This window comes from Rousettus aegyptiacus, unplaced genomic scaffold (assembly GCF_014176215.1).
Source record: "Rousettus aegyptiacus isolate mRouAeg1 unplaced genomic scaffold, mRouAeg1.p scaffold_m13_p_3, whole genome shotgun sequence".
Lineage (NCBI taxonomy): Eukaryota > Metazoa > Chordata > Mammalia > Chiroptera > Pteropodidae > Rousettus > Rousettus aegyptiacus.
Window position 1 is genome coordinate 153092752 of NW_023416306.1, and position 26987 is coordinate 153119738.

The 26987-nt window shown below is 36.7% G+C and overlaps 1 protein-coding gene across 4 annotated transcripts; it reads right to left on the reverse strand.

Annotated features, from left to right (window-relative positions):
• On the reverse strand, positions 1 to 26092 carry MLH3 (mutL homolog 3). Of its 4 annotated transcripts, XM_016122571.2 has the most exons (13): positions 25989 to 26092; positions 21308 to 24638; positions 18596 to 18694; positions 17795 to 17880; positions 16962 to 17066; positions 15859 to 15931; positions 11980 to 12051; positions 10616 to 10727; positions 9448 to 9607; positions 5133 to 5156; positions 4948 to 5026; positions 2724 to 2875; positions 1553 to 1759 (listed from the first exon to the last, which is right to left on the reverse strand). In XM_016122571.2, exons 2-13 carry the CDS (start codon positions 24573 to 24575, stop codon positions 1637 to 1639), a joined length of 4353 nt encoding a protein of 1450 aa, XP_015978057.2. In that variant the 5' UTR covers positions 24576 to 24638; positions 25989 to 26092; the 3' UTR covers positions 1553 to 1636. The 4 variants fall into 4 exon arrangements, 3 of the variants coding, with proteins under 3 accessions (XP_036073450.1, XP_036073451.1, XP_015978057.2); XM_036217557.1 differs by lacking the exon at positions 18596 to 18694 and having other exon boundaries at positions 1 to 1759; positions 21308 to 26074; XR_004949926.1 differs by lacking the exons at positions 1553 to 1759; positions 2724 to 2875; positions 4948 to 5026 and having other exon boundaries at positions 9448 to 9506; positions 21308 to 26075.
• Between the last annotated feature and the right edge of the window lie 895 nt (positions 26093 to 26987).

The following is a 26987-nucleotide window of genomic DNA, read 5'->3' on the forward strand; positions in this document are numbered from 1 at the left end:
TTTTTTTTTTTTTAATCCTACAAGTTGGTCTGACCTAAAAAAGATTTTTAACACTCCCCAGGACAGCTGGGCTTCATGTAGCTCTGGAGAGTGGAAGCAGAGGTCAAGGCCATGGCACTCCACTGGGCCTGGAGGCAGAGCCCCTGACAGCTTTGCACATACCCTGAAAACTCTCTAAGGTCATGTCTCTCCGTCTATGAAACTTTATGCATATTTAGAAGACTAAAGACCATTTCTAAACAGTGGTGCCTATTCTTCAGGGTTCCAATTACATAATTCAACAAGGATCCCCTTGAAAACCAGCAAAGGCTTTCCCTGAACCTTTTCTGGGGCACATGCTAATGAATGCAATACTTCATTGCTCCTGTAAGAACACTGCAGGGCTCCTGGCAAACAAACTTTTCTTCATGGGCACAAATTTGTTTCCTGTATTTAAAAATGAGGAAAATAATTCCATTGATACAAAGGCCAATTTGAGCAGGCTGGTCAGGAAATACAAAAGTGAAAATTCTCATTGCAACATCTTTCTCATTGTACAGCGTCTCAGTTGCAATAAACATTACCAGCTGATTTTTTTTTTTCTCCCTTCCTTCTATAGGTTTTTTAGTCTGTTGAGTCTTATTAACCAGAAATCAAGTTATCTAAACAGGTGTGGGAGAGTGGCATAATAAACACGTGCAGAAAGATCAGTCTGGATCCCAAATGAAATTATGAGACCATTAGATAGGCATACTGTAATAAAACCAAGATATGATTTGAAAAGGACCAAAAGAACCCTTGTCTCCTGAAAAAATATAGAGAACATTTAAAAGGATAAATGTTGCATTTTGATGTGAAAATTGCTTTCAAATAAAAAGATACATTATAAAGTACAAAAAGTCATTAAAAAAAAAACTCATAGTACTTTCACCATACATATCACTGGGTCTGGGATATGAGCATCAATCTGAGTTTTTAAAAAGGCAATAAAACAAACACACAAAACAGGAAAAGGAATTTAAATTTTCTCTATCCTTGTCCTTGTTTCTCTTTATCAATAATTTTTATCCCTAAAATAATCTAACTATAGGCCTAATGGAAGACTGCAGAGACCATTTTTGAGTGCAGAGAAACGTTTTAAAGTTAGAATGTACAGAAGCAGCAGAGGAAAGTGATGAAGACTGAAGGGAAAGGAGGGGCCTAATGGAGCATGGCTCTGGGCAGTCTAGAAAGATGGACTTGATTGATCCCTGAGGTTCAGCTTCAGGTAAATTACATCAATGCAAATTACGAGACTGGAAAAAATTGCAGAATGACACCAAAAAAAACCCCCATTCCATCCCTAAGAAAACCACAAACCAACCAACCAGACAATAAGGCAATTAATCATTAAATTTTATCTCTAAATAAGTTACAAAAAATAAATATTATAGGGCAACCTCCTGTGTTCATGAATGCAAATGAATGAACTCTTCAGACTTGAATACCATATGGCTCCTCAGTTAGAGGGATCATCTGCTCAAGGAAGACTAGTATGTTGCTCGTGGACACCAGGCTGATTCAGTTAAGACTCTGCTGGTGCCTGCTGTTCATGCTTTCTGCTCAGAGGCAAATAGTTAGCATCCCTTTGGTTCCATATAGGTCAATAATTCTGTTGTCAGGGTGGCTCACAAGGAGGCATGGATGCCTGTAGGCTTTGCCTTGAATCACATCCTTCTGCTTTTCCAAAGAGACGCCAGGCCTGGGCCATTTTGCGAAGTTTTGCAAGATTGGGTTTAATCTATGGGAAGAAAAAAATAACTCCAGTTACCAGTACAAAAAGCCAAGCAGCATATAAATATTTCCTAAATATGGCTGCTTAGATTTCTAATTTCTCACTTCAAATAAGATTATCGATTTCCTTAGGATAAGAGATTCCCAATTCTTCAGGAATCGAGACAAAACTTTCATTTTTTCACTGATGTGAAACAAGCAGTTTTTAATGGGGTAAAATCTACTAGAGTTTGAAAATGTAAGTACCTGAAAATTACACACGAGAAAAGCCTTCATAGCCCTTAGCAGGAAAGGTGGGCAAAGAGGAGATTTTAGAAAGCAGCAACACGACACTTCTATTTTGCACTCACGTTGTTTCACTTCGGATTATAACAAGGACAGGAAAGTAATTTAGACCACTCTGTGCCTTTATTGTATTATCCACATCATTATTCCTGGGCTGCCGAGGGATCAGGGTCAAAGCCTAATGTGGAAATCTAAACTTGGTTCCCCACCTGATGATCCCCCATACCATAACTCTAGAGATCCTTGGGGATGGCTATCACTTCCAGCGAGGTCATCATTTCCAGTAAGTACCATCAAACAACTGGCTGTTTAGGTTACATTTGCCGGCAGTGAATTTGCTGTGTTTCTACCAACTTTCTGTAACCCCAGAAAGAACGTCTGTATCTTATCAAATCTAGAGCTTGTAGGCAACAGATATTCATTGAAGATGCATTTGTCTGTACATGTGTTAAGCTTCAGAAATACAAAACCATCACGTGTATAATCTAACAGTTCAGCCTAATCTCTATTTTGAATTTGAGCTAAAAGATGAAATGGTGAGACTTTATATAAAACTCCCAAGGTACATTTATCAAAACTGTTATGTTTTTGAAAGGATTAAGACACATTACATTCAGATACTAGGAGCTGGAAAAGAAAGAGAGTATAAACTTTGCTTTCTTTTCTCCTGTTAGTCATTACTGTACCTGTTTTTCCTGCTCCAAGTGGTCTATGTCAGCTAACGGCAGAATAGAAGGTCTCCCGTGAGCACACTGGAATGGCAGCTGGCACCAGGACAGAGCTTCAATAAGGCGATAACACTCCTCTAAGCTCAGGCCATCATTAAACTTAATGGCCCCTAAACAAAAGACAGAAACAAGATGGTTATGGTGTATATGGTGGGAAAGCAATGCTGACCCTGGGTCAGAGCCAAATATCTGGGAAAAGTAAAATGTTTCTTAGGCTTCTTTCATGTGATTTTAATACTGCTTGAAATTGGTACTTATGGCCATGGGTAAAACTAAGGCCTCAAGACTGACCTGTCTCTCAGCTTTTCCTTATAGGGCCCTTGTCTTTCTAATCCCTGTCAGAGGCATTCCTTAAGATGTTAGGATTTTGCTGTCAGTTTTTTTTCAAAGAGGCAACAGCAATATTTTGCCCACTTCTTATAGGTTTATGAAATCAAGGTCATCTTTTGTCCATAGCCAATCTATCACCAAGACCTCTGATTGTTCAGTACAATGCCTATTTTATTTGTCTCCTTTTCTACGTCCATAATAATCTTTCTAATCTAAACTCAAATACTGTCAGCACCTGCCTTTATGCATACATTAATTCGCTCAGTCAACAGATATTTATAAGTACATACTTTGTATTAGTAACTATGCGAGGCGGTGGATGAGATAGACAATCTCCACCCTTGTGACGCTTATAATCTAATAAGTCTAACAGGTGAAACAAGCATTAAACAATCACATAATTATTTAAATTATAAAATAAGTTATATATATAAAACATGTATTTATATAAAAATATATTTATATTATATATTTAAATTATAAATACTGTATAATATAGGGTAAGAATGAATATATAATAAGAAAAATAAACCCAGTTTCGAGGTCAGAGAAGGCTTTCCTAGCAAAATGATATTTAATCTGAGACCGTAGGTTAAGAGAGACATAGCTAATTGAAGGAGTAGAAAGGCATTTAAGATGGAGGAAAAAGGCAAGTACAGAGTGCAGAAACAAGACCAAGGAAGCAGGCGGGAATGGAAAGGGCAAGGTGGAGAGAGATATGAGGTGAAACTGGAGAGGCAGGCAGGAGCCAGATCATGAAGACCTTGTAGGCCAAGGTAAAGAATAAAATTTTTACCCTAAGAGCAAAGAATAGTCCTGACATATTTGAGTTAGAAGAATGACATGCTCAGAAGGATGTTTCAAAAAGATTCCTCTGTGTGCTGAGGGAAGAATGGTGTGAAGCAGAGCCAGAGTGGACATGGGGAGGAGGCTCAGAAAGAGGACTCAACAGTGGTAAGAACTAGCAAGATGGCAGTGGGAACAGATCGCATCAGACAGATTTAAGATACATTCTGAAGGCAGAGATGATGAAATTGGGATGGAGTAGATATGAGGAGTAAAGATAGGATAAAGATAGGATAAAGGTAGTTTAGGGTATTTGCAAGAGACAGACTGAGCGATTGTTGTTACTAAGCTAGAAAAGACAGGAACTGAAGAAAGGAGGTTGATGGAAACAAACAAAAAAAAAAACAGGGAGGGTGTCAGTATTACATCCCTGCAGATGTTAGTATTTACAAAGGATTTTTAAAGAAATTTAAAGCGGATTCTATTTCATGCTACCAATTTGTTTAACCACATTCTGTAGCTGTCATTCCTAAAGTAAGTTCCTTCAATATAATTTTCTATATTTTATCGTACCACCTTACTTAAAAACCTTCAAGGATTCTGATTAATGCTTTCTGTATAAAATCTAAAGGTTTTGTTCTGACCTTCTAGGCTTCTATTCTTTCTATCGGCCTAATTTCTTAGTACTCTTTGCTCATAGAACTAATTTGTCTGTGTCTTTGCGTCTCCGTATAGGCTATTTCCTCTCTCTATAGTAAACTTTCCTCTCCATCCTATGAATCCATGTCCTTCAGCTCATTCAAAACTTGACTCAATATGCATCTCCTCTAGGAGTTCCTCCTCCACTCATATAAGACATTCTGCAACATGGTCAAATATATGCATTGGTATTTGCCTTGTAAAAGTGATTTTTTAATGTTAATTTTTAGTGTATTCAGTTTTTGATCTAAACTGTTCCCTCAATGAGGCAAGTAGTAAGTGTGCTTTCTACTTTTTTCATAATTGCTGTACCCTTGCCAGTGCTTAGCATGCAGAGGCACTCAAGAGCTGGTGTGCTGAGTCTTACCATGGCAGGCTTGGGATGCTAACACCTTCTGGACAGTCAGTGGCAAAGTCCCTTGGATGCCTCCTGTGGTCTGGAGTAGCTAATGCATAAACACATTCTTTATTAATGGGAAAAGGAAATGAGACAATGGAGGCTTTTGTGTGTGGTGCCTCTTTGTGAAATCCGAAAATGAGAGAAAGGCTTACCTCTACTTGTTCTCGAATAAATTCCTACAAAGCAAAAAAAGAAAACAGGCATTAATCTACAGTTATGTAAAACTTGCCCTTTGATAGTTTACAAAATATCCATATTTAAAATATGCCTCTTAAAGGAGAGAGTTCCAGCAATATAGCACTTAGGTGCAAATAATTTATTTGTGGTAAGGCACTTTGAAATGAAATACCAAGACAATCAACTAGAACTCTTATTGAATAGAGAATATTATTTAGCTACTGAAACTTCCTCCAGAGATAGCTCATCAGCTCATGAGGTTATATAACTGTTAAGAGTAGTCTTGATGATTCAACTGATTCTAAATATCAAGAATGCATTTCACTAGGAGGCTGTCTATTGGTTTATATTTTCAGCCAGAAAAACTGTAATATTACACAATAACAGAAAAATACCCAACAATCATCAACACAACTGAGCACTCAGTATAACATTTGCTTAAATACCATAAACGTAAGTAGTCACTTTAGTTCCCACAGGCTTTTTCTTTGGACAATTCCCTTCAGCTTGAAAAGCTTATTTGAGAAGTTTCTCCCTAGTTTGTCTCTCTCTCAAGAGTAGCCTTTTCAATGGATATATACCTGCAGATGTTAGTATTTACAAAAGGACTTTAAAGAAATTTAAAGCAGACATTATTTTATGCTACCAATTTGTTTAACCTCTGCAAGTAAGAAACTGTTTTGAGATATGCATATTTAATAATTTCTTTACAAGAAAACACAGGATTTCTTTACTCCTAAAAATGGCTATGTATAAATTAGCGTCCTAAGATTACACAACATGGTAGATCTTCTTTTTAAACCAGGCTCATAAAATTCTCTCTTCCCTCATGTACACTCTAGTCCACCATACTGATAAATGAGCATAGTTACCAAGAGCGAGGTGGTAGATACTATGTATTTTTTAAAAGCCACCTATTTTCCCAAACCTAAGCAGAAAGATCTCTCATAATATCTGACCCACTAACAAAGCTTAGTATGAATACAGATCAAACCTAACTTCTTTGCTGTTCTCTCTTGTGCTTGTATATATATCTTGGAGTTGTAAAACAACAGTTTTTGAGCCTGGTGAGGGAGAGGTGGATAGTATTCTCTCTTCATTTCATATTTCAATGGTTCATTGATGCTAGACAATTTAATTAGTATTAAAATGGCTCATTCATCTTGCTAGAGGATAGCACTTTAAAGAAAAATGTATTAGTGATCTTTCAATTGATCTTTCTTTAAAACACCAAAACTATTTTAGCTTCTTCCAAAATCAAGAAAATCTCTCCCGATCAGCCCAACTTAACACGATCAAGATTTTCTGAAGACATAAGCTGTTTCAATTTGAAGTAAATTCCATACCAGCAATCTTTGAAGTCACTTTAGGAAAAGTTTTTATTGTAATTTTCTGGTTAAATACTTAGGGATTGAATTACAATAAAAGATTCTAACAGATCCTATCTTTTGGATTTAAGACAATTTGGAGGAGGAGCCTTGGAAAAAATAAGCTGTGTTCAGAGAAAAAAGTGCTGCTGAAAACAAAGCAAAGGTCCGATCAAAGGGCAATTTTGAAAGGGTAAAATCAAGGTAATCAAAAGCTGGCACTGTTAACTGCCTCTTCCTCTTGAGTATCGCCTCACCATTAGCCTACAAATATGCTTGTCTCTCCCATCTGAAAACAAACTTTCTTCAACCTTGTGTCCTGCCCCACACTTCCCAACCACCCCAGCCTTTGACTATAACCCTCTCTCTCTTCTGTGGACAGCCAAAGTTCTTAAAAGAGCAGTCTACTTAGCTTTACTTTCCCTCCCTTCACTCACTCCCTGACCCACTGTGCTATCTTATACCCCACCCAACTTCCAGGAAGCGATTCCACAAGGTAACCCATGTCCTTGTGATAGCCAAACCCAACTTGCTAGTGTTGACCATTCCCTTCTTGCTTAAAACTTCTCTTGGCTTTGACAATGTTAATTTTTCCTGAATTACCTCCTCCTTCTCTGACCAAATCTGTTCAATGATCCTTTACGGTTTCTTCTTTTCAGCTTGCCCTTTTATATCCCTTTTATATTCTATTGCTTACCAGAACCTCTTGATTCTACCTTCCAAATTATGTTTCAAATATGTCCCTCCTTTCCATTTCCACTGCTACTGACTTAGTCCAATCCTTATCCTCTTATTCAAACCAGTGCAATAGCCTCTCAACTGCTTGCTCTCTGTACTTCAAATCTTTCCCATATCAATCTATACCACAATTTATCCACTAAATCCATCTTCTAATTTTTATTTTTAGATATTACTAAAGTAATTCAGATTTCAAGAAAAATAGTACACTAAGTTGATGTGGACCTGCCTGTGCTCCAAATAGTAAGAGCTAGAGATGAAGGAGTAAGATACCAAAATGAGTAAAATGGGACACCATGAAAAAAGAAAGTATAGAACTGAGAAAGAACCAAATAAAACTTCTAGAAATAAAAAGTACAGTCATTGAAATAAAAAACTCAGTGGACAAGTTAAACATTTAATTAAATAATAGGTGAGAAGAAAATTTAGTTCACTGTAAGATAAATGAGAAAATTTCCCAGAATGCATCACAGAGAGATAAAACAATGGGAAATATGAAAGACAAGTTAAAAGACATGAAGAATAGAAAGAGAAGGTCCAGGAGACATCTCATAGGATTTCTAGGAGACAAGAAACGAAGGAAGAAGCCATGTTTAAAGTGATAACAACTACATTTTCCAAATTGTAGAAGTACGATGAATCTCAAGAAGGAGATGAAAATAAGTCCATACATACATATGTTATGGAATTAGACTGACAGTTCACTTTAATGGCAAAAACAATTTTAAAAGTAATGGAATATTTTCAAAATGCTGAGGGATAAATGACAATATGGAATTCTATTTTTAGCTAGACAGTCATACAAGATATTTTAAAGGCACTTTATCATTAATAGACTCTTAATAAAAGAACTTTTAAGAGATTTACTTTAGTAGAAAGAAACTGAACACAAAGTAAGATGCAACAGTGAACAAAGACTCTTCAAACATTTTGGTTAATCTAAATAAATACTGACTATAAAAGAAATGACTACCAGGGGGATTAAAAACACTGTGGAACTAAAATTGGCAACAACATGGAAGAGGAGTGATGAAGATTTTTGTGCAGTTTAGGAAGAAAACAGAGAAATTACTTTTAAACTTTGTTAAGTATGCAAGCTAAAATTCAACTTCTAAACTGTTAGAGGAAAAAAAAGAAATGAAGAAAATGCTAATAGAAAACAGGAAAGGATGAAAGAAAAGGTAACAAAGACAAATTGTGTTTGTTATATAAAAAAAGTGAAACACATAAGTGAAAAATAATGGTCCTCTTCAACACCCCCGAATCCACATCCCAGCAGCAGCTTTCCAGACCTTTACCAAAACATATACCTATAGTCATATTTAAAATGCAGTGCTAAAATGTATCTCAGTCTTCCCCACTGGCTGCCTACAGGATGAAATGCAAGCTACTTCACAGAATATGCTAAATCCCTTTATGAATTGGTCTTAGCAACCTATCTAGCCTCATCTGGTCCCACCACTACCCCATATATATCTTAATTTGAGCCATATATATTGGTAGTTCCCCAAACATAGGGTCTGCCTCAAGTCTCTAATATCCATTGCTCTGTCTACAATGCTCTTCTCCCTTCTTTTGGACTTGGCAAGCTCCTGCTGTTTTATAAGATTTTTCCAAAAAACAAAACAAAACAAAACAAAAAACAGCTTTTCTATGACAGTTTCTTTAACCTCCATCCTCCTGGGCACAGTAATCATTCTGTATTTCCACAGCACTTTCAAACATACTTCTGCCTGAATTTCATTACTCTATAAATATTTAAATGTCCTTCTCCCTCACCTTGAGCTCATTCATCTTTGACTCTCTAGGACCTGGTACCCAGCAGGTATTTCATAAATTCTTTTTTCCCCCCCTTTTTATCCCCGCCTCCCTTGCCACACACACACTTCCACCCCTGACCTGTGGATGTTGCCGTTTCCCCTTAATAACTGGATCTCTGAAGGCAGGGCATCTCCTCTACACACTTGCGGTGTGCGACCGGGGCCAGGCGCACCCAGGGTATGGTCCGTGGCTCCACTTGGGGCGCGAACCCAGGACCTTCTGTGTGTAAAGTATATGTGCTAACCGCTACTCTACGGAGCCACCCCATTTCATAAATTCTTATTGAATAAAAGATGAATATAGGGAGTTTCTAAATAAAGGTTACTATCACTCAACAATTTCAACAGCTGCAGCTCTGTCTTACCTCCACAATACTCTTGGCCACAGTCGATCGCCCTCTTCGAAGTTCACTGGCTTCTCTTTCTACAAAACAGAGTGGTACTTTTCCTACAAGGACCAAAGAATCACTAGTATCTGGAAATATAATTCCAAGGCCCAGATCTTCCAGATTTTTGTGGTAACACCTAAAGAGATAACCTTAAATGTAAAAGTATTACTTCATTCACATTTCAGTACTAGTTACAAATATCTGGTAGTTTCTCAAAAGCTGCCACAAGCTTTATAAATTATATAGTTTTTTTCTCACACTTAAGGGTGTTTGTTTAGGATTTTATTATCAAATTTCCTTTCTGAATTACAGTAACCTTGTATTTTTTTCTCTTTTCCATTGAGAGAATCAATCTGTTTCTCAGTCTTGTTCCTAAGTTTTTATTTTTAATGGAGAAATTGCTAACTTTTGCTGGCAACTTGATGTAGTTTGGCACAAATAAAAGAGCCAACGGTGTTTTGAATCAGCACTATAGCAGGGAGGTAATTAAGAGCCCCAGGAATTGAGAAGTCCTGATTAACGGGATGCAAATAAATGGATCTGCCCCTAATATAAATTATGCCCCAGAGAAAAAGATTTATTGGCAGTGGCATATACCCAAAGCTGAAATAAATTCAGACACAGTTCTCTTTTATATTTTCAATAATTTGTGCTGCCTAAAAGTGGGAAAATGTCCTACTTTGTGATTCACTATATGATTTGCCCCTTCTTGTGGCCCAGTGTTTTCCTTTCTTCCCAGTATGATTATAATAATGAAAATTAAGAATCTAGACTGCACCAAGGCAAAACGGAATGGAAGCAATTACTACAATAACTTTGCTTTCTGAAATGGCACAGTGTAAACACTAACTGTTCCAAGAAATGGTAAGACTATTCTAAGCCAACTGCTGGAAAAAATTATCAAGGAAACTATCCTACACTCAATAGCTGTGACATAGTGGAAAGAACAGCATTTGGAGTCAGAAGACCTGTGTCTGAGTGTCTGCTCCATCACTTACTAGTTGTTAGGACCTTGAACAAGTCATGTAACCTCTCTTATCTCAAGTGGCTCATGTAAAAAAAGAAACAATAGTTATGCTTATACTTCACAGAATTATTGTGAGAATTTATGTTATCAACATCACATCCTCATGGTGGTACTAACCATAAGAGTCTCCTTTGTTCCTCTGTCACTGTTACCTCTAGTGGAGGACTTATAGTGGAAGACAGTAATTTTTTCCGACCTGAGCCTTGTGGCAGTTGCTTCTCATAGGAATCTATTGGGAGAAAGATGAATGGGTTAAGAGTAAGAAGTGAAGTCTTCTAGATTCAGATAAAAATGAAGCATGATAAGGCATAGCCATGTAATTACTGTAGTGCTTAGCCGCGTGTTCAACGTTCAGTTTTAGGCTTTCAATTTCACTATTAAATTCGAACTAGTAAATATCCAGTCTGTTTATTCATTTTAGCAATATTTTCCAAAATAAGAAATATAACTTACATCTCACATTCAAATGAACAATGCAATGTTCCTATAGTCAATAAATGTGGCTTTAATAACAGAGGTGAATAATGTGGATTACTGAGGAAATAAAATAGGTTTACTATACAGTCCATTGGTTCAAGGAGGCTTCCCCAGTTTTGCAGAAGGATTTCCATTCTCTGAGATTTAGTCTGTACTATTCTCAAATGGTCCAGGGCAGGGCCTACAGCAAATAGGTTTTTCCAACATTGTGTTGACTCTATCTTTTCCAATAATTAGGTTTTCATTTTACAAGGAAAAGTGAAACGAAAGTAACATTATTGTCATTCTAGTCCATGAAATATCTCCCTAGGTTCCTACCTCTTTGACATTAGGGTTTTTCATTATTTGCCCACAGGAGTAAGGATTTTCCTGGTATTTCACCTCTTGGGGGAACACACTGCCTCATGATGAGAAAAAAGGGTAGCAAAGATTAACAAGCACATATTGACTTTGGAAGGGCACATAACAAATTAGTGATACTGGTTGCCTCTGGAAAGAGAAACTAGATGGGATGAGGGCAAGGGTAGAAAGACTTTATCATATTCCCTTTTGTACCTTTCAGATTTGAACCTATTTGAATATACTAGCTATTCAAACAGAATTTAAAACTTAAAATCAAACTTATTTTTTTGCTTATGGTCTCTGCCTGATGAACTGTGAAGAAAGTATACCAAGATCATATTGGGGAGGGATGTACATATGTGCTGGATGTCATAATGAAGTAGCCTAATCTCTAAATATCCAATCGTTAGGATTGATGATAAATATGCAGCAAATATGTCTGTAACAATGTAAGTAAGACCCACATGTTTGAATTACTAAAGTGAACTACTGCATTCTTTTGGTTATAAAAGAAGCCAAATTATATATATAAAAAAAAGACTTCAGCTTAATTTTTTAAACATATAATTCATCTTCCCTCACAACGGTCACAGAAATTCTTTCAGGTATACTAATTCTGCTGGGGAGTCTCAAATCTTTTCTAGTCCCAAACAGATCCTTACCAATGATAAGCTGCTCCAAACGGACACGCTCATGTGCAGCGTGCTGATCCACCAAGACCAGCAAGTTTCCACCTAGAAGATTTGCAAGAATTACTGGAATTTCAAATTCTCAGCTCAAGATGAAAAATAATCATGTTGTGTTGAGAGAGGAAAAACATTAATTCAAACTATTTAACAACAAGAGCATAAGAGAAACATACTGAGTAGTAACAATTGTATCTTTTATTTCCTAAAAAATTGAAATTATGGGGAGAACTGTAACAAATTTATTTCTGATAAAAAACTCTATTAGTATTTCATTTCTAAAACAAGGTTAATGCCCTATATTCTTAATCTTTAAATACTGATTTTCATTTTTCATTAATTCAAATTTGATACATCATCAAACAATACGTTATTATAATCAGCTGACCCTGATTTGCTAACTACTCTGGAACCCACGAAGAATGTAATTCCACTACACTTTAGATCAGAGGTAAGAAAATTTTTTCTGTGAAGGGCCAGACAGCATTTATGTTAGGTTCTTGGGACACATGTTTCTGTCACAACTACTCAACTCTTCATTTTGAACCAAAGGAGCCATAGACAATATGTGAATATTGTAGCTATGTTCCAATAAAGCTTTATTTATGGACACTGAAATATCAAATTCATATAATTTTTATGTGTCAAGCAATATTATTCATCTTTTGCTTTTTTTTTTTTTTTTAACAACTATTTAATAATGTAAAAACCATTCTTATCTCCCTGGCAGTACAAAAGCAGGTGATGGCTGGATCTGGCCCACCAGCCATAGTCTGCCTCGCTTTAGACTCAGGCTTCTCAAACTTTGCTGGGCATACAGATCACCTGGGGACCTTATTAAAATGCAGATTCTGATTCAGTAGGTTAGAGGTGGGACATAAGGTTTTTTAATTCTAACAGACTCCCAGGTGATGATGCTATTTACAGCTTTGAGCAGCAAGGCTTTAGACTCTTAAATGCAAGAGAGGAAGAAGAATATCCTGACCCAAAAAAGCTAAAACTACAGGGAAATCTTTTTCTTATTGATAAAGGACTGATCCTCAATTATATTACTACATCTTTTTAGCTTGTAATTTTACTACTTTTGGCGAAAGGGTTGAGGTTTATTGGTATTGATTATATTGAAATAAAAGCTCTCCTCTTGAATTTGATCAAAATCATGGCATGAGAGCTTAAGATTTAAAGAAAAAAAGAAAATTTTTCTGACAATAAGTCCAACCACAGGCACAGGCCCCAAAATGTTGAATTTTAAACTCCTTTGAGGATAGGAGGCGTTGCAGCTGGTTGTGATGAATACTGAACATCCTGTATCGGGCAAGACAATGGAATAAATAATAAACTGTGAAGGAGTAACCTCAAATTTAAAACTAGAGCCAATGTGAATTACCAAGAATCGGTAACCCTAAAAAATCAATCCTGTACCCTACTCTAGAGCAATGGTTTATAGTCTACATAGTATTCATGACATTTTCTATCCCATGAATGAAGCAGGATATATAAAGGTAATTTACTAATGTCAAAAGTTGTATTTTTAATATTCCAACACAATAGAAGTTTCATAATGGAAAGGATTTTTGTCTGTTATATTCCCAGCATGTGTTATGGCAACAGGCACATAATAGGCACTCAATAATTATTTACAGAATAAATGAATGAATCCTTATTCCTTAGAATATCATAACTGAACTGTATTTTATTGTAAGTGGAAACATGAAATTAAAAAAATGCCAATTTATGGCATTAATTTCACTATAACTTAAAATAATAATATATTTGTCCATTACAAAAGTATATGCAGATATTAAAATAAAAGTAAGTCAATTACAGGAATGTTGCTTTTGGTATTAATGAGTGACAGCAAAAACACATTTTGATTTAGGAAAATGTATTTATCTAAGCCAATTCTTTGGTGACAGGTAGCCAATACAATAATATAGAATCTCAAGAGAAATTTAAATAAGTCCCTTTTACTTCTTTGAACATATGCAGACTTTATGGCTACATCCACCTGAAGTGCCATTAGTAGAGATTCTGGTATTTTAACAAACAATTCCAGGTAATCAAAACTTTAGAAAAAAATCTATTCATTTTCTAGAAACAGTTAACTACTATAATTTGATCTTCACTAATACCATATTTATAATTATGACAGAACTTTTTGTTAATTTGCCTTTGATCTATATGACATTTATTAGATAAATCTACATTGTAAACAAACCAAAAAGGAATATTTTGAAATACAAAGAGAATGAACTGCTTTCAAACTTTAGAAGCACTTGCCCGCAAATCTACCCATCTAGAGCCAACTGTTCCACTGGTGCTCAGGGCTCTCAGCCACTCAGGCCTTTTCTGGAACCTTACAGTATCAAGCACTGTCAATGTGCTCAAGAATCTCTCAGTTTAAAGTAAAAGAAGAAAATAAGCCTTCTCTCTCCCTCACCCTCTTTCAGGCCCTCTATTCCACGTAACAGATGTCTGAGTCTCTCCTTGTGGTCTGTCAGCATCCTCCCCTAGCTCTTCTCTGAAACAGCTCTCACCCGACATTCCCAACCTTCACTGTCATAAAATTGAACGGATATTTTTGGTCCTCATCTTACTTCACCTCTTGGCAGCATTTATATGAAGCCTTGGCTTTGCAACACCACCTTTGTCTGTTTTCTTATTTCTCTAGCAGTTCCTTCACAACCTCTTTTGCTGGTTCACCCTTTTCTAACTAGCTGTTAAATGTTGAGAATTATTCTAGAATAAGAATCTCTCTTGTCCTCACTCTTCACTCTTTCTAGGTAAAAGTTACACTCACGACTTCAATGACCAACTTTATGCTGACAATTCAGATGAATGTCTCCATGTCAGAATGCTACCACATTAACATCTCTTCTTGAAAATTTCAAAGAGATTTCAGACTGAACTCATGATTTTCACCCTTTCTGCCTGCTTGTCCTCCAATCTGTTCCTGTACCATCAACTACTCGGTTATGGAAGTCAGAAAACTAGGAGTCATCTTTGATGTATCTTCCCCATATCCAATCCATCTCTAAAACCTGGTAATTTTATCTCCTAAATATTTTCTGATGCATTCACTTCTCTGCAGTCCACCTTTGTCCCAGCTAACTAGCATTTCTTATGTATTGCAATATCCTCCTAACAGTCTCTGCAGTTAGTGGGATTGTACTCCAACACCCAATCCATTCTCCACACTGCAACCAGAGCAGTATTTTCAAAATGCAAATATGATGTAACATATGCCACTGCAAAAGCACTGCAAAAGCATCAGAAAACAATAAAAAACCAAAAAGCTTTCAACTATATATGTTACTCTCTCTGCCAAGAATACTCTTCTTTTTATCTCTCCCTAGTTAAATCATACTCATACTTCAGATCTCACTTTACCAAGAAAACCATCCCTGAATAATCAAATCTCCCAATACAGATTATTATGGCATCTTTTCTCCCTGCTAAAACACTAAATAGAGTTAAAATTTTAATATTTGTGCAATTATCTTGTTTCTCCTCCATGTATATTTTTTCCCATCATTGTATCTCTAGAGACTAATACAATCCCAGGAGTACAAAGGCACTTGATATTTACTGCATGAGTTAATATTATTTACAAACTATTATTGTTTTATTAAAGCAGCTCACCAAGAAAGTGTACTTAACTCTTGATTAACTTAACATGTATCGTATATATGCATGTCTATGTGTATGTATATAAAACTAAATGTACTTTAAAACTATCATTTCATAATATTAATTTAGATTGGTTTTATTTTTTATTGTATAAAAATAAATAATCTTAAAAGGAGGCTATCAGAAGAACAGCTGCTTATCGGTCAAGACTAACTCCTTTCTTACCTGCCTCACCATTCTCTTCAGTCTTGGTGCTCATTAAACAGGCAATAAATTTGTTATCCACTTGCTGAAGAACCTGCCATACATTGAAATAAGTGGCACAACACTAAATAAAAATTAGCAAAGGCTTATCTGTATAGAAAGAGATAAAACTGTACTTAATTTAGAGTTGTTGCATTATAACATTCACATGTCAGACTGAGGTAGGTGCTGATGAACTTGAGGGAGTTATTAGGAAAGATAAAAGAAGGGGCAAGTAGAGTGATCAGAAGACATAAAATGAACACAGACCGAGGAATCTAAAAGGGATATACTAATAAATCTTTAGAGTTGACATGAAATGTTCCCAACACAATGACGCTTATTAATGGGTAATATGACCAGAGAATTACTAATATGACCTGAGACTGCTAACAAATAGACCTAATCCATTAAAGCAGTAAATTAAAAGCCACCTATAATTTTAGACCATGTTGATTCCTCTCTGTCTTGGTACTGATAAAGGCTCCCCCCATCTCCCCAGGGTCTATTTCTGGATTAAGTGTTTGCTCTGGTACCAGGCAATGCCAGGTTAGTTTACCTAGAGCTGTCTAACCTCCTGATTTGTTTCCATACTGAAAACGAGGAGACAAAGACAGCCAGAGTATAGTGTAGAGAGGGCAATCTAGACAAGCAGGTGAGGCAAGAGGTCCCTTTTATTGATGAACTCAATCTAGGGTCTCCTAAAGCATGTCACGTGTAGCCTCACACAACAGAGGGTCATTTAAAAGGGGGCACTGTTGTACATTTAAGGACAATGTCTCTACAGTACTTAGTTGATTTATAAATTGTTGTCAAAATATAAAGTCAATATGTAACCCCTGAAACTGAGCCTGCATCCATAATTCATCCCTCCAAACCTGCTTGCACTACTAAGGACATTTTTTTTCTTTGTAATTTATATAATTAATCCTTTGCTTTTTCTTCTGATAAAGTTCCAGTAAGATTTTTTTAAAAACACATATGCCTTGACCAGGGTGGTCTATATCATTAAATAAATCCAATTTCAAAACAGTCTAGCTTAGAACTTACATATATATTATGAGATTTCCAAGTTACTCTTTTACCTGCATCGAATGAATCATCTCTTTGGTGAAACGATAAGGATACAAGATGTTGTGAATTTTAACTGCTAAGCTCTCCGCCTGACCACTGCTTACATCGACAGCAACCTAGAAAGACCAGCACCAATATCGTTTTAAATGAAAACTTATGTCTGCAGAACTGTTTTACCAAAAATCTCAAAGTGCTTTAAAAACATTCATTTTCTTAAAACCTACTAGAGGTGGGTTGAATTCAGAGACCTTATAGAAATTCAAAGGACTCTATGAATTATTATTTCTCAATAACTTTTGCGTATGAACAAGACTACTGACAAAAACGAATATCGTTTCAGAGTGACAATTTGTCTAGGCTCCATGATCAAGTCCTTAAAGACACCTTGACTGAAAAATCAATAATTAAATGTTCGTCTATTCTACACCCTCATTACAACAAAGTACATTCTGTGATAACCCACTGAGGAGAGAACATACTCTCAGGTCCAATGATGTTCCTCCAGCAGAAGATTCACTACTTTATCTAATGATAGCAGTTTTTATAATCACCGCCCTAAGGACTCTGCCAAAGCTACAAGTCAGAGTTTTTAAGAGAAGTGAACACATTCATTATTCATACACTGATTACATGTTTAATCGAAAATTAAAGCAGAGCTCCCAAAATGCTACGAATTCTGATTCCCTCTCTCTACATTAAACATTAATTTCCAAATGATTTATTTGGAAACATATCCATTTTCCATTCATAATTACAAATTAGTATAGTCAGTCATGCCTATACCCAACTTAAATGAAATTCAAACTTTAAAATAACAAGCAAAGAATAATTGTTGCAGACCCACCTCTGGATAACGTGCAAATACTGGATTGTCCCATTCTGAGAACAAAGACTGAAGCGATTCCCTACCAACAGCATCATCCGCACTATCTAGTGCAAAAGGGGAGAAGCAAAGTGGCATCAAGAACCTCAGGGAAAAAGGTGAATGGCATCTCACATTTGGTATGGTGCAGCCTCCAGACCAAAGATCAGGCATACTGTTCCAATATTCCAATATTCTACAAATGTTCAGTGTTTGCGGTACCTCTAAATTGTTTTCATCTGTTACTTTTAAACTACAGTTGATGACTGTATCTTCTGGTATTAAAGCTTTTTCTCTAAACTATTTTCAAGAGATATTTCAGAATACATGTCCAGAAGTAACTGGTTCAAATTAGTAGCCTCACTTCCTTTAGTAAAAAATATACCTTATCTATTTTTAGAAACAAAGAAAAGAAAAATAATAAATGTCTGTTAGCTTCTGTTGAAGAGTTTTCCTTACATAAAACTACTGCAATATGGAGTACTGCGATCTTTAAAAATAACAAACATTTTCTCAATCACAAGACACCACAGATTGTGCATTAATAATCACCTAGTATTGAGCTCAAGTCTGGAAAAGTAATTTCTGATCTAAATGCATGCACTGAATTACTTCGTTCTGCTGTTAAATAGGACTGTGGGGAATTCCTAGTTCCAGTAAGACACAGCTGGCACTGATCAAGCCTAATAACACAACCCTGCCTTTTTTTTTTTTTTTTTTTTTTTTTTTTGTTAGGTGGTACAGTGTGTCCTAGGTGTTCTGGCAATCTGTTATTGCCCCTACCTCTGTTATTCTGTCTCATCATAGTCCTCTCTTCCTGAGCTCTGGGAAGGAAAGGAAGAACAAGGTCGCTTCTAAAAGGATGACATCTGTACTGAGATCCTAAATATAAAAAAGTAAAACCTAAACACTTGAACTCAAAATGTCAACTAATAAAAATTAAGTTACATAAAATCTCTGCACAAACTGAATCATGACATAAGGCAGACTACTAAACACTGGACTGAGTCGAAAGTTCTTTAATGAAATTATTCTGCTAAGGAATATTCGTTAATGCTTAATCCCATTATCCATCTCTACTAGACAGAAAGAGGACCTAAAACAGATCACTGATTCTCAATGACAGTTTTGCACGGGGGGCATTTGGCAATATGTTGAGACTTTTTGGTTGTCATAAATCGGGTGAGGGGTGCTACTGGCATCTAGCAGATATAGAGGGTAGGGATGCTGCTAATATCCTACAATGTGTAGGATAATCCCTACAACAAATAATTATCTAGTCACAAATGTCAATAGTGCCACAGTTTAGAAATCCAGTATTGGACAGATAGTGGTATTTAATTGTCATTCTTATTAGGTGTCATCTTCACAAATCCTCAATTTATATGTCTCAACCCAATATACCTATGATAACATTTATCTCACCATATTGTAATTATATTTAGAAAGTGATCTTCCCTAATAGACTATGAACTCCTGAAAACAAAGTCAATTAATCTGAAATGCGCAGCACCTAGCACGATGTGAATAAGCAACAAAGGAATAAACGAATAGATGAATGAATGAAAAGTTCTGAATTTAAACTCCAAAGTCCAGTGAGATCTGGCCCAAATTCTACCCTCCTTTCTGAAGGGTCATCAGGTTTGAGTTTTAGAAATAATGCCGAATTTGACAGTTTTCAAACAGGGGCAAAATATGATGAAACTATCATTTCAAAAAGGTAAATCTGTTGGACAAAAGCTGGAGAGAGATTAATGCAAAACGATAAAATTAAAGTGAGAGGTGAAATAAGGTTGCTTCACTGGTAACAGAAAGGACAGAGTTAAAGGCATTTTAAAGAAAAAAATTTGCCAGGGCTTGGAGACTTAACACAACTCTTTAAAATTATTTTTTATATATCTTCTGTTCTGTACAATTAAATTTACCTGTTAACAATTCATCTTATGTAATGTTTTTATGTCCTAATGTCCTGCTACACAACAGCCACTTTCAGAAAGGTAACATTCCATGTGAATGGAGGGTGCTTAGGAGCTATCCTGTCATGGAACTTGTTTCTATACCCAAAATACTTTATTTTTTATTGTAAAACTCTGAGTTAACATGACCCTCACAAGTTCATTACAAGACTTACTAATCCAGAAAGACTGCAGTGTTTTTTAAACATCTAGATTTATTTAACAGGAACAGATGTTTATGTTGAGTATGGCAGCCAAGATTCCCACTCTCTGTTTAGCAGCAGCCATCTCAGTTTAATGTGATCCAGTTATTTTTTTTATCACCGTATTAGAAGCAGTTGCATTTCAGGAAGATGAGGTGCCGGTTCCTCAGATATACCTATGATAAGCATTCAGTATAAATCAGGACATAAAACTAAATAGATTGAAAAACACATGTGTCTTTAGGAGCAACCTGATAGTCTCATGAGCATATTGAAAGAAAAGGGTTTTCCCCTATTTAATACTTTAAAAGTTACTTGAGTGATTTCTTTTTCACAAGGAAAAGACCTGAAAACTTGAAAAATAAAGGTCTTATTTGATCTTAAATAAATCAGGCCTCCTGCTAGAACTACTAATCCTAAAAAGAAATTATGTTAATTTAATTTTTAATTACATTCATATAATTTACAATCTTTTGCAACATTCAAGACTTTTAATATGGATGTGCACTAAATGTTTATCCTCCTTATGCAAAACCAAGATTATAGCCAGATGGAAATCAGCTTTACCATCTCCCAACATCTGGCTCTAAACACTGTGCCAAAACAATGTCACTTTTAATGCTGACTGAGAACTGAGTACTCAGAGTCCTAGTCTAGGCTCTGATGTAGCCTTGTGGTATGATCTGAAAGCCACATTACTGTCTTCCTGAATAACAGCTACTTATATGATAAACATATCAAGTGGATTAGCACGTGTATTATAATAATGTACATTTGAAAAGTATAATTATGAAAGTATATATTTAACCTATATTCAAAAAAATTTATGGCCAAGTCCTATTTTCTAAAAAACAAACAAACAAAAAAAACATATATAGTAGTCCTGGGATGAATACAGGATCATTCTGGCCCTTTACCTGGGAGTTACAGAAAGCGACTTCCAGAAAAAAAACTACACTGGCATTGCAGGTGCCTTTAAAGACAAATTTCTAGGAGAGTTATGTGTTTGGGAGATGGGGGAAAGCAAGATAGGGAAGCACTGTGGATTTTCTCAACTACAATTGCACCATTTCATTAAAAGCTCTCACCCTCTCACACGTACACATACCTATAGACACATATATGTACAGTTCCAGTCTATAAGTCATTCATTGTATTTTTAGATTTAAATAGTATTAGACCTAGAGAATCTTCCTATACCATAAAACACATTTTATTATTAAACTTCAAAATGTTCAGTCTGCTGAGATAATCTCTTTAAATAATTATTATCTTGCTAAGTGGCCATTATTCCTATCTTCAAAAACATTTCCTGTCAGCGAACACTACATACTTACCATTCTCAAGTATGACATCCACAGCCACAGTTGTCAAGTCTTTAGTACAAGCTGCCCGAATGTCCTCAGTAGGAGCAATAAATGTGCTAAGTCCAGTTATTTTGTTGATGTAAACCATTCTCCCCAAGGATACATCAAAATGCTGCTGCCAATCCAGAGAACATGTGTTTGACTCTTCATTTGCACAACAAGGTCTTGCTATAGATTCCTCATTCTGAACACAAGTTCCATTTGGGTTGACTGTGGAATCGTCTATGTGACTCATTAACATTCTACTGGAAGAGTTAAGACTTCCTATCTGTTGTTCTGAAGCTGTATGAACATCTGAGTCTTTATTGGTAACTGAAGAATTGTTATAGGGTAATATCAAAGGAGTTTCTGGTATCACAGGGTTCTCTGCTATAGTGTTCTTAGGATATGTTTCGCTATCTGTATTGAAGGAATTATCCTGTGTGACTGAGTCTGACATTGGGATGATGACAGTCTCTGTTTTTTTATGCTCATTTTTAAGTAACTTACAAGAATCTAGTGATAACCCACTGCACAAGTCGCTGTCCTTCCTACTGGAATCCGATTGTGGAAGTCCAATAAAATGACTCATCTCCGCTGTTTGAGTCTCTCTTTCAGAACCTTTCATTCTGGATAATTTAGAGGCTAGTGATTCGGATGCCTTCTCCACAGCCAAAGGTTTTCTGTTAAAATGTGGTAACTCCTTTAGAGTTATAGGACTTTCTTTTAAGCAAGGCATCTGTTGTTCCAAATAGTCTTCTTCCTTGGAGAATGGAAACTTTTCTGAATGAAGGATGTGACTTACTGGTTGCCAACTATTTGAATTATTATGTTTTTTAGTAGTAATCTTACAAATATTAGAGTTGTCTAAGTGGTTTTTGTCTCTCTGTGGACTGTCAGGTTCAACCTGAAGACTGAGATTGGTAGTGATTTCAAAATTATTTTCCTCTTCCATATTCAGAGGATTTTCAACCTTCCCATATTGCCTCTTAAACTTCTCTAAAGATCCTAGTTGTGAACTTAAGCTTAGCTTCTTATAGGCTATGGGTCTGGAGGAACCAATCAACTTATCTGTTCTCTTACCACCATTTGAAATATGCCTACACCAAGAGAAAGAGGATGTGTCAGGTAATAAGCAATCTGTGTGTGACTTTTTACTACCATCCTGAAAAATAGCAAAATTTGTGTAAGTTGCTATAAGTTTGTTCTCTAGCTCATAACTTATATTTGTTCTGCACAATTTTTCATTGGGCAATTGAGCAGATTCTTTACAAAAAGTGCTGGTTAAATCTTTGATGTCTTGAGTCTCAACTGAATGGCATGTTCTTTTTCCAAATGTTTCTTTGGCACTCACAGGACCAGGTCGAACACAATTTTGAAATAAGAGTTCCGTTTCAGTTGATTTAGTTTGCTCACTTTGTACCACGTGAGTTATAAAGCCAGTGGAACATAATTTAACTTGTCCATAACTAAAAACATTTGTTATTCCAGAATCGCTAGGTTCTTTTTTTCTCTCTTCCTCTCTCTGAGTACCATGTACTCTCCGTATTGTTGTCTCAAATGGCAAAGGCTGACTTCCCATTTCAGTAGCATCTTTAAGCGTCTCTAGTTGATTCTGAATTCTATTATTTTTCAGAGAGTCGGCAGCCATGCCATTAACAGTAGTACTTGCTTTCTGTATGTTTAGGTCTTCTCCCCTCTCCTCAAAGTGATCTAATAACTGAAAAGGGCTTGCAAACATTTCTGAATTCGTTCCACATGGATTTTCTGAAGAGTTAAGTTCCGAGCAATATTTTTTATGTTTCTCATTTTCTCCTGATGCTTCAGCTCTCTCTTGTTCTAAAATCCTTAGTTCTAAGCAAGAGCTAGCTTTGTTTTGTAAAGATGACTCTGTCATTTTACTATGGCCTGGGCCATCTGATTCATAAGTATACAAAAATGAATCATTTGTCTTTTTTCTGATAGCTTCTGAATCCCTAGAATTCTGTGTGTTTATGTTTTCTATAGCTTTCCTTTTCACAGCTTTTGATTGCAAATTAAACATTTCATAGGAATCCAAAATATTATTACATGCATCTTGGAAACTGACCTGGTCACACTTCTCATCAGAGGACACATGCTTCTGCAGAGTAGCACTAAATAAACTCAAATCATTATCTTCATTAAATTCCTTAATGTCTTCACCTGATAATTCCACAAATAATTTTTCTTTCTTTAAAAACATTTTTATTCCTTCCTGAATGCAAACCAAAACAGTATCCCAGTTCTGAAACTCAATCAGAGTTTTTGCTGGCTCCATGCACACATCATATTCACAGAATTGGCACTGTATATTGATTACATATATCCCGTGGAGTTCTGGGTTAGACCGAAGCCGAGGACTTGAATTCATTTGCCCACTGGCAGAGCCATTTTTTGGCTTGCATATAATACTTTCTTTCCTTAATAAAAAGTCAATGAGTTTATGCAACTTCGTCTTTAAAACTAGCCTTTTGTTCACAAACAAAAACTGCATATTCTTATTGTAATGTGCTTCAGAACTGATATAGCCACTAAGCTCAAACTTCTTATACTTAAAATTTATTTCTCTTAACTTTTGGGACTTACTTAGTCCATAAATTTGGCAAAATCGGGAACAAATGTCTCTTGTTTTAGGAAGCTGAAGAACCATGGAACCAGAAACATCATTTCGCAAAGAGAAAGAAATAGAAGGGTGCATGAGTGAGAGAGCATCTATCCTCTGCCTAACCTTCTCAAACTCCAGGCGAGGATCCATGCATTTCCTCCGTACAGGAAACTGATAAAATAGGTTATACACTGTTACTGTTGTCCCAGCACTTGTTCTAGTCAAATCAGCTTCACAAGCTTTCAGGGCTTTTCCATTCTGAAACAGTTTCACAAAAGTTTTCATTGTTTTGCTTTTCTTGGATGAAATTTCCACAGCACTGGCCATGTTAGCTATACTGGCCAAGGCCTCCCCTCGGAAACCATAAAACCTTGGGTTCTCCAAGTCCTGTATGGAGCTGCATTTACTAGTGAAATAACGATTTCCCACCTTGTCTACATCATCACTCCCCATCCCAAATCCATTGTCTATCACTTGAACTTGGAAGGTTTCCATATTCACCCTGACAGCCACACATTTTGCTTCAGCATCAATACTGTTGAGGGCAAGCTCCTCCACACATTGTCCTAAAGAGCATATGGCCAAACCAGAACGCAATTTGGCTTGTACTTCAACTGACAAGCACTTGATCATGGCAAGTAGAAAGCTGGTGAGAATGCCAGGTACTGGTTTCCTTCCCTGACTGGAAATAATTGCCTGTGGGAGGAAAAAACACACACCCACTATCAAAGCTTCAGAGTTACACAGAATTACCCATTTCTCTCAAGCATTATGAAGAAATACCACTTGAGGTAAATGAAATTTCTTATTAAACCACATTGTAAAACAAAACAAATCATAGTTCTAATCTCTAGGCAGATCGCACAGCTCTTGCTTGGTCCAATGGACTTAACATCTAAAGCAGCATTCATAATTTCATAATTTTCACTGATCCCTTCTAAATCCCACATGCCCTAAAGTGAAATCATAATCACACTTGAAGTTGACCAGTAAAGACAGTGTTTGAAATTCTAATCACTTCATCAAAAACAGATGCCTAAATTCTGCTAAGAAATATTAGCTAGAAATTATTCACAAAAAAGTCCAAGCTTTCATAACATTTATACATTACACAATAACCATGACTTTTAGAAAAAACTTGAAGTATTAAGACATTGTAATAAGGTGACAGCATAGGAGGAAATAAAATCAACTTGTATCAATAAGTGGACATTGAGATTATTATCAATAACTTATTATTATGGTTAAGTGTAGTTACTTTGGGGTGAGGATTTTGGGAATGGGAAAGAATAAGGTAGGAAAATTCCTGTTCATTAAAAATCATTTGATTTTTAAATCTTGTTTATGTATTTACTTTGATAATACATTTTCAGAAAGTTCTTGTTATTTTGTATTAATACTCTTTGGGTTTTCACAATGGCTACAAACTACCTTGGTAATAATGATGGTAAGGGGCTCTCTGAACTTGATTTTGAAATTTTCTTGCAGGTAAAAAAAAAGTTAAGATTATAGTGCGATTAAAAGTCCCCTCCCTTCTTCATAGGTGAGAGAGCAGCATAGGCTAGACCTCTCGCAGGTGGTAGGGGCAGTTTTCCAAACCCAGGATAATCAAAGCTGTAATTGCAGATCTGACGATTTCTAAGACAATGCAGCCAGCATCAAATGAGAGGTAAACGTTTAATATGTATTCCGACTGTTACCCAACTCAACGATTTCCGGCTTACGTCCCAGTCATTTCAGGGCCATAGCTCCTGGGACCAATTAGACCATTAGGTCTGGGTCATGAGCCACGAAAGCTTTGGGGGTAGGGCCGTGGCCGCAAGCCCCGCCAAGTTCAGGCTCCACCCCCTCCCCTCCCCCGACTCTCAACCCTAAACAGGGGCCAGCCCTGACTGGGGCGCTCGCGCTGAAGGGGGGTCGCGAGGCCTCGTGGCGCCCTTGCTCAGCTGGGTCCGGAAAGCTGGCCCGCAGCGGTCACCAAGACCCTCCTGGTGTTAGAAGAGCTCCCGGAATCATCCTTTCGTCGCGTGCTTTCCCCCAAGTCACCTTAACCGGCGATTCATCGACTCCCAAATACCAACCGCCTCGGACGCCGGCCGCGCGCTCCTTGGATCGCAAGCCTTGTGAACGCGCGAGCCCACGAGCATGCGCTCCTGAGAACCGCCGGGAAGTCGCTTTCGCCCTGACCTCACTGCGCATGCGCACTCATTGAGTCCCACAGGCTTTCACTAGTACTCCGAATTCCCAATCCTTACCCTCTTTTAAGCATGCTGTGAAAAAGTTCCTTGCAATTTTTACTTTTGTTTTTTGTTTTCTCTTTCCCCCTTTCTGGTTTCTCCTTTGCATGTCCTACCGTTTAATTCAATATATGTTTTATTTACTTATTGTCTCCTCTCTGTAAAATGTAAGCCTACAAAGGCAGGGATTTTGTCTATTTTGCTTGCTGCTCTTTCCTCATGGCCAAGAACAGTGCATGGCTTATGTTAAGCACTCGATGAATCCAGAGCCTTCTATCTTATCAAATGATAGCATTTAAGAGTTGAAAAGACTGAGAAACTAGCTCAACTCTTAATTCACAGATGAAGACACTCACTCGGACTCCTTTCATTGCATTTTTTGGTACCTCCCCAATACCACCACAGCTTCTTTTCTAACAGAATGAGAGTGGAACACTAAATAAACACTGAAAATAGGTGTTCTGGGCATCATTAAGCAGTTTTTGCTTTGCTCATTTTCCTTGAAATCTTGTATTTTCAAAAATTGGAATTTGTGACAAATTTGTCAGACTCAGTTAAGCATTTGATATATCATTGCTTAATGGCTGACCAAACCAATCAGGAGATTTCTAGGGCTGACGAAGCAAAATCCTGATTATTGCTTGTATTAGTTTGCCAGAACTGGCACTACAAAACACCACAGACCGGGGGGCTTCAACAACGGTTCTGGAGGCTGGAGGTCTGAGAGAGATCAAGGTGTCCGGATGGTTTTCTTCAGAGAACTCTCTCCTTGCCTTGTAGATGGCTGTCTTCTCCCTTGTCTTCACAT

Excerpts from the sequence above, each read along its gene's own strand:
- MLH3 (XM_016122571.2), bottom strand. The coding sequence starts at position 24,575 with ATGATCAAGTGCTTGTCAGTTGAAGTACAAGCCAAATTGCGTTCTGGT. Across the intron at positions 18,695-21,307 it reads GGATGTCATACTTGAGAATG|GATCTCAGTACAGATGTCAT; the intron begins GTAAGTATGTAG and ends TTTTATATTTAG. Across the intron at positions 5,027-5,132 it reads TTATTCGAGAACAAGTAGAG|CTACTCCAGACCACAGGAGG; the intron begins GTAAGCCTTTCT and ends TTTATGCATTAG.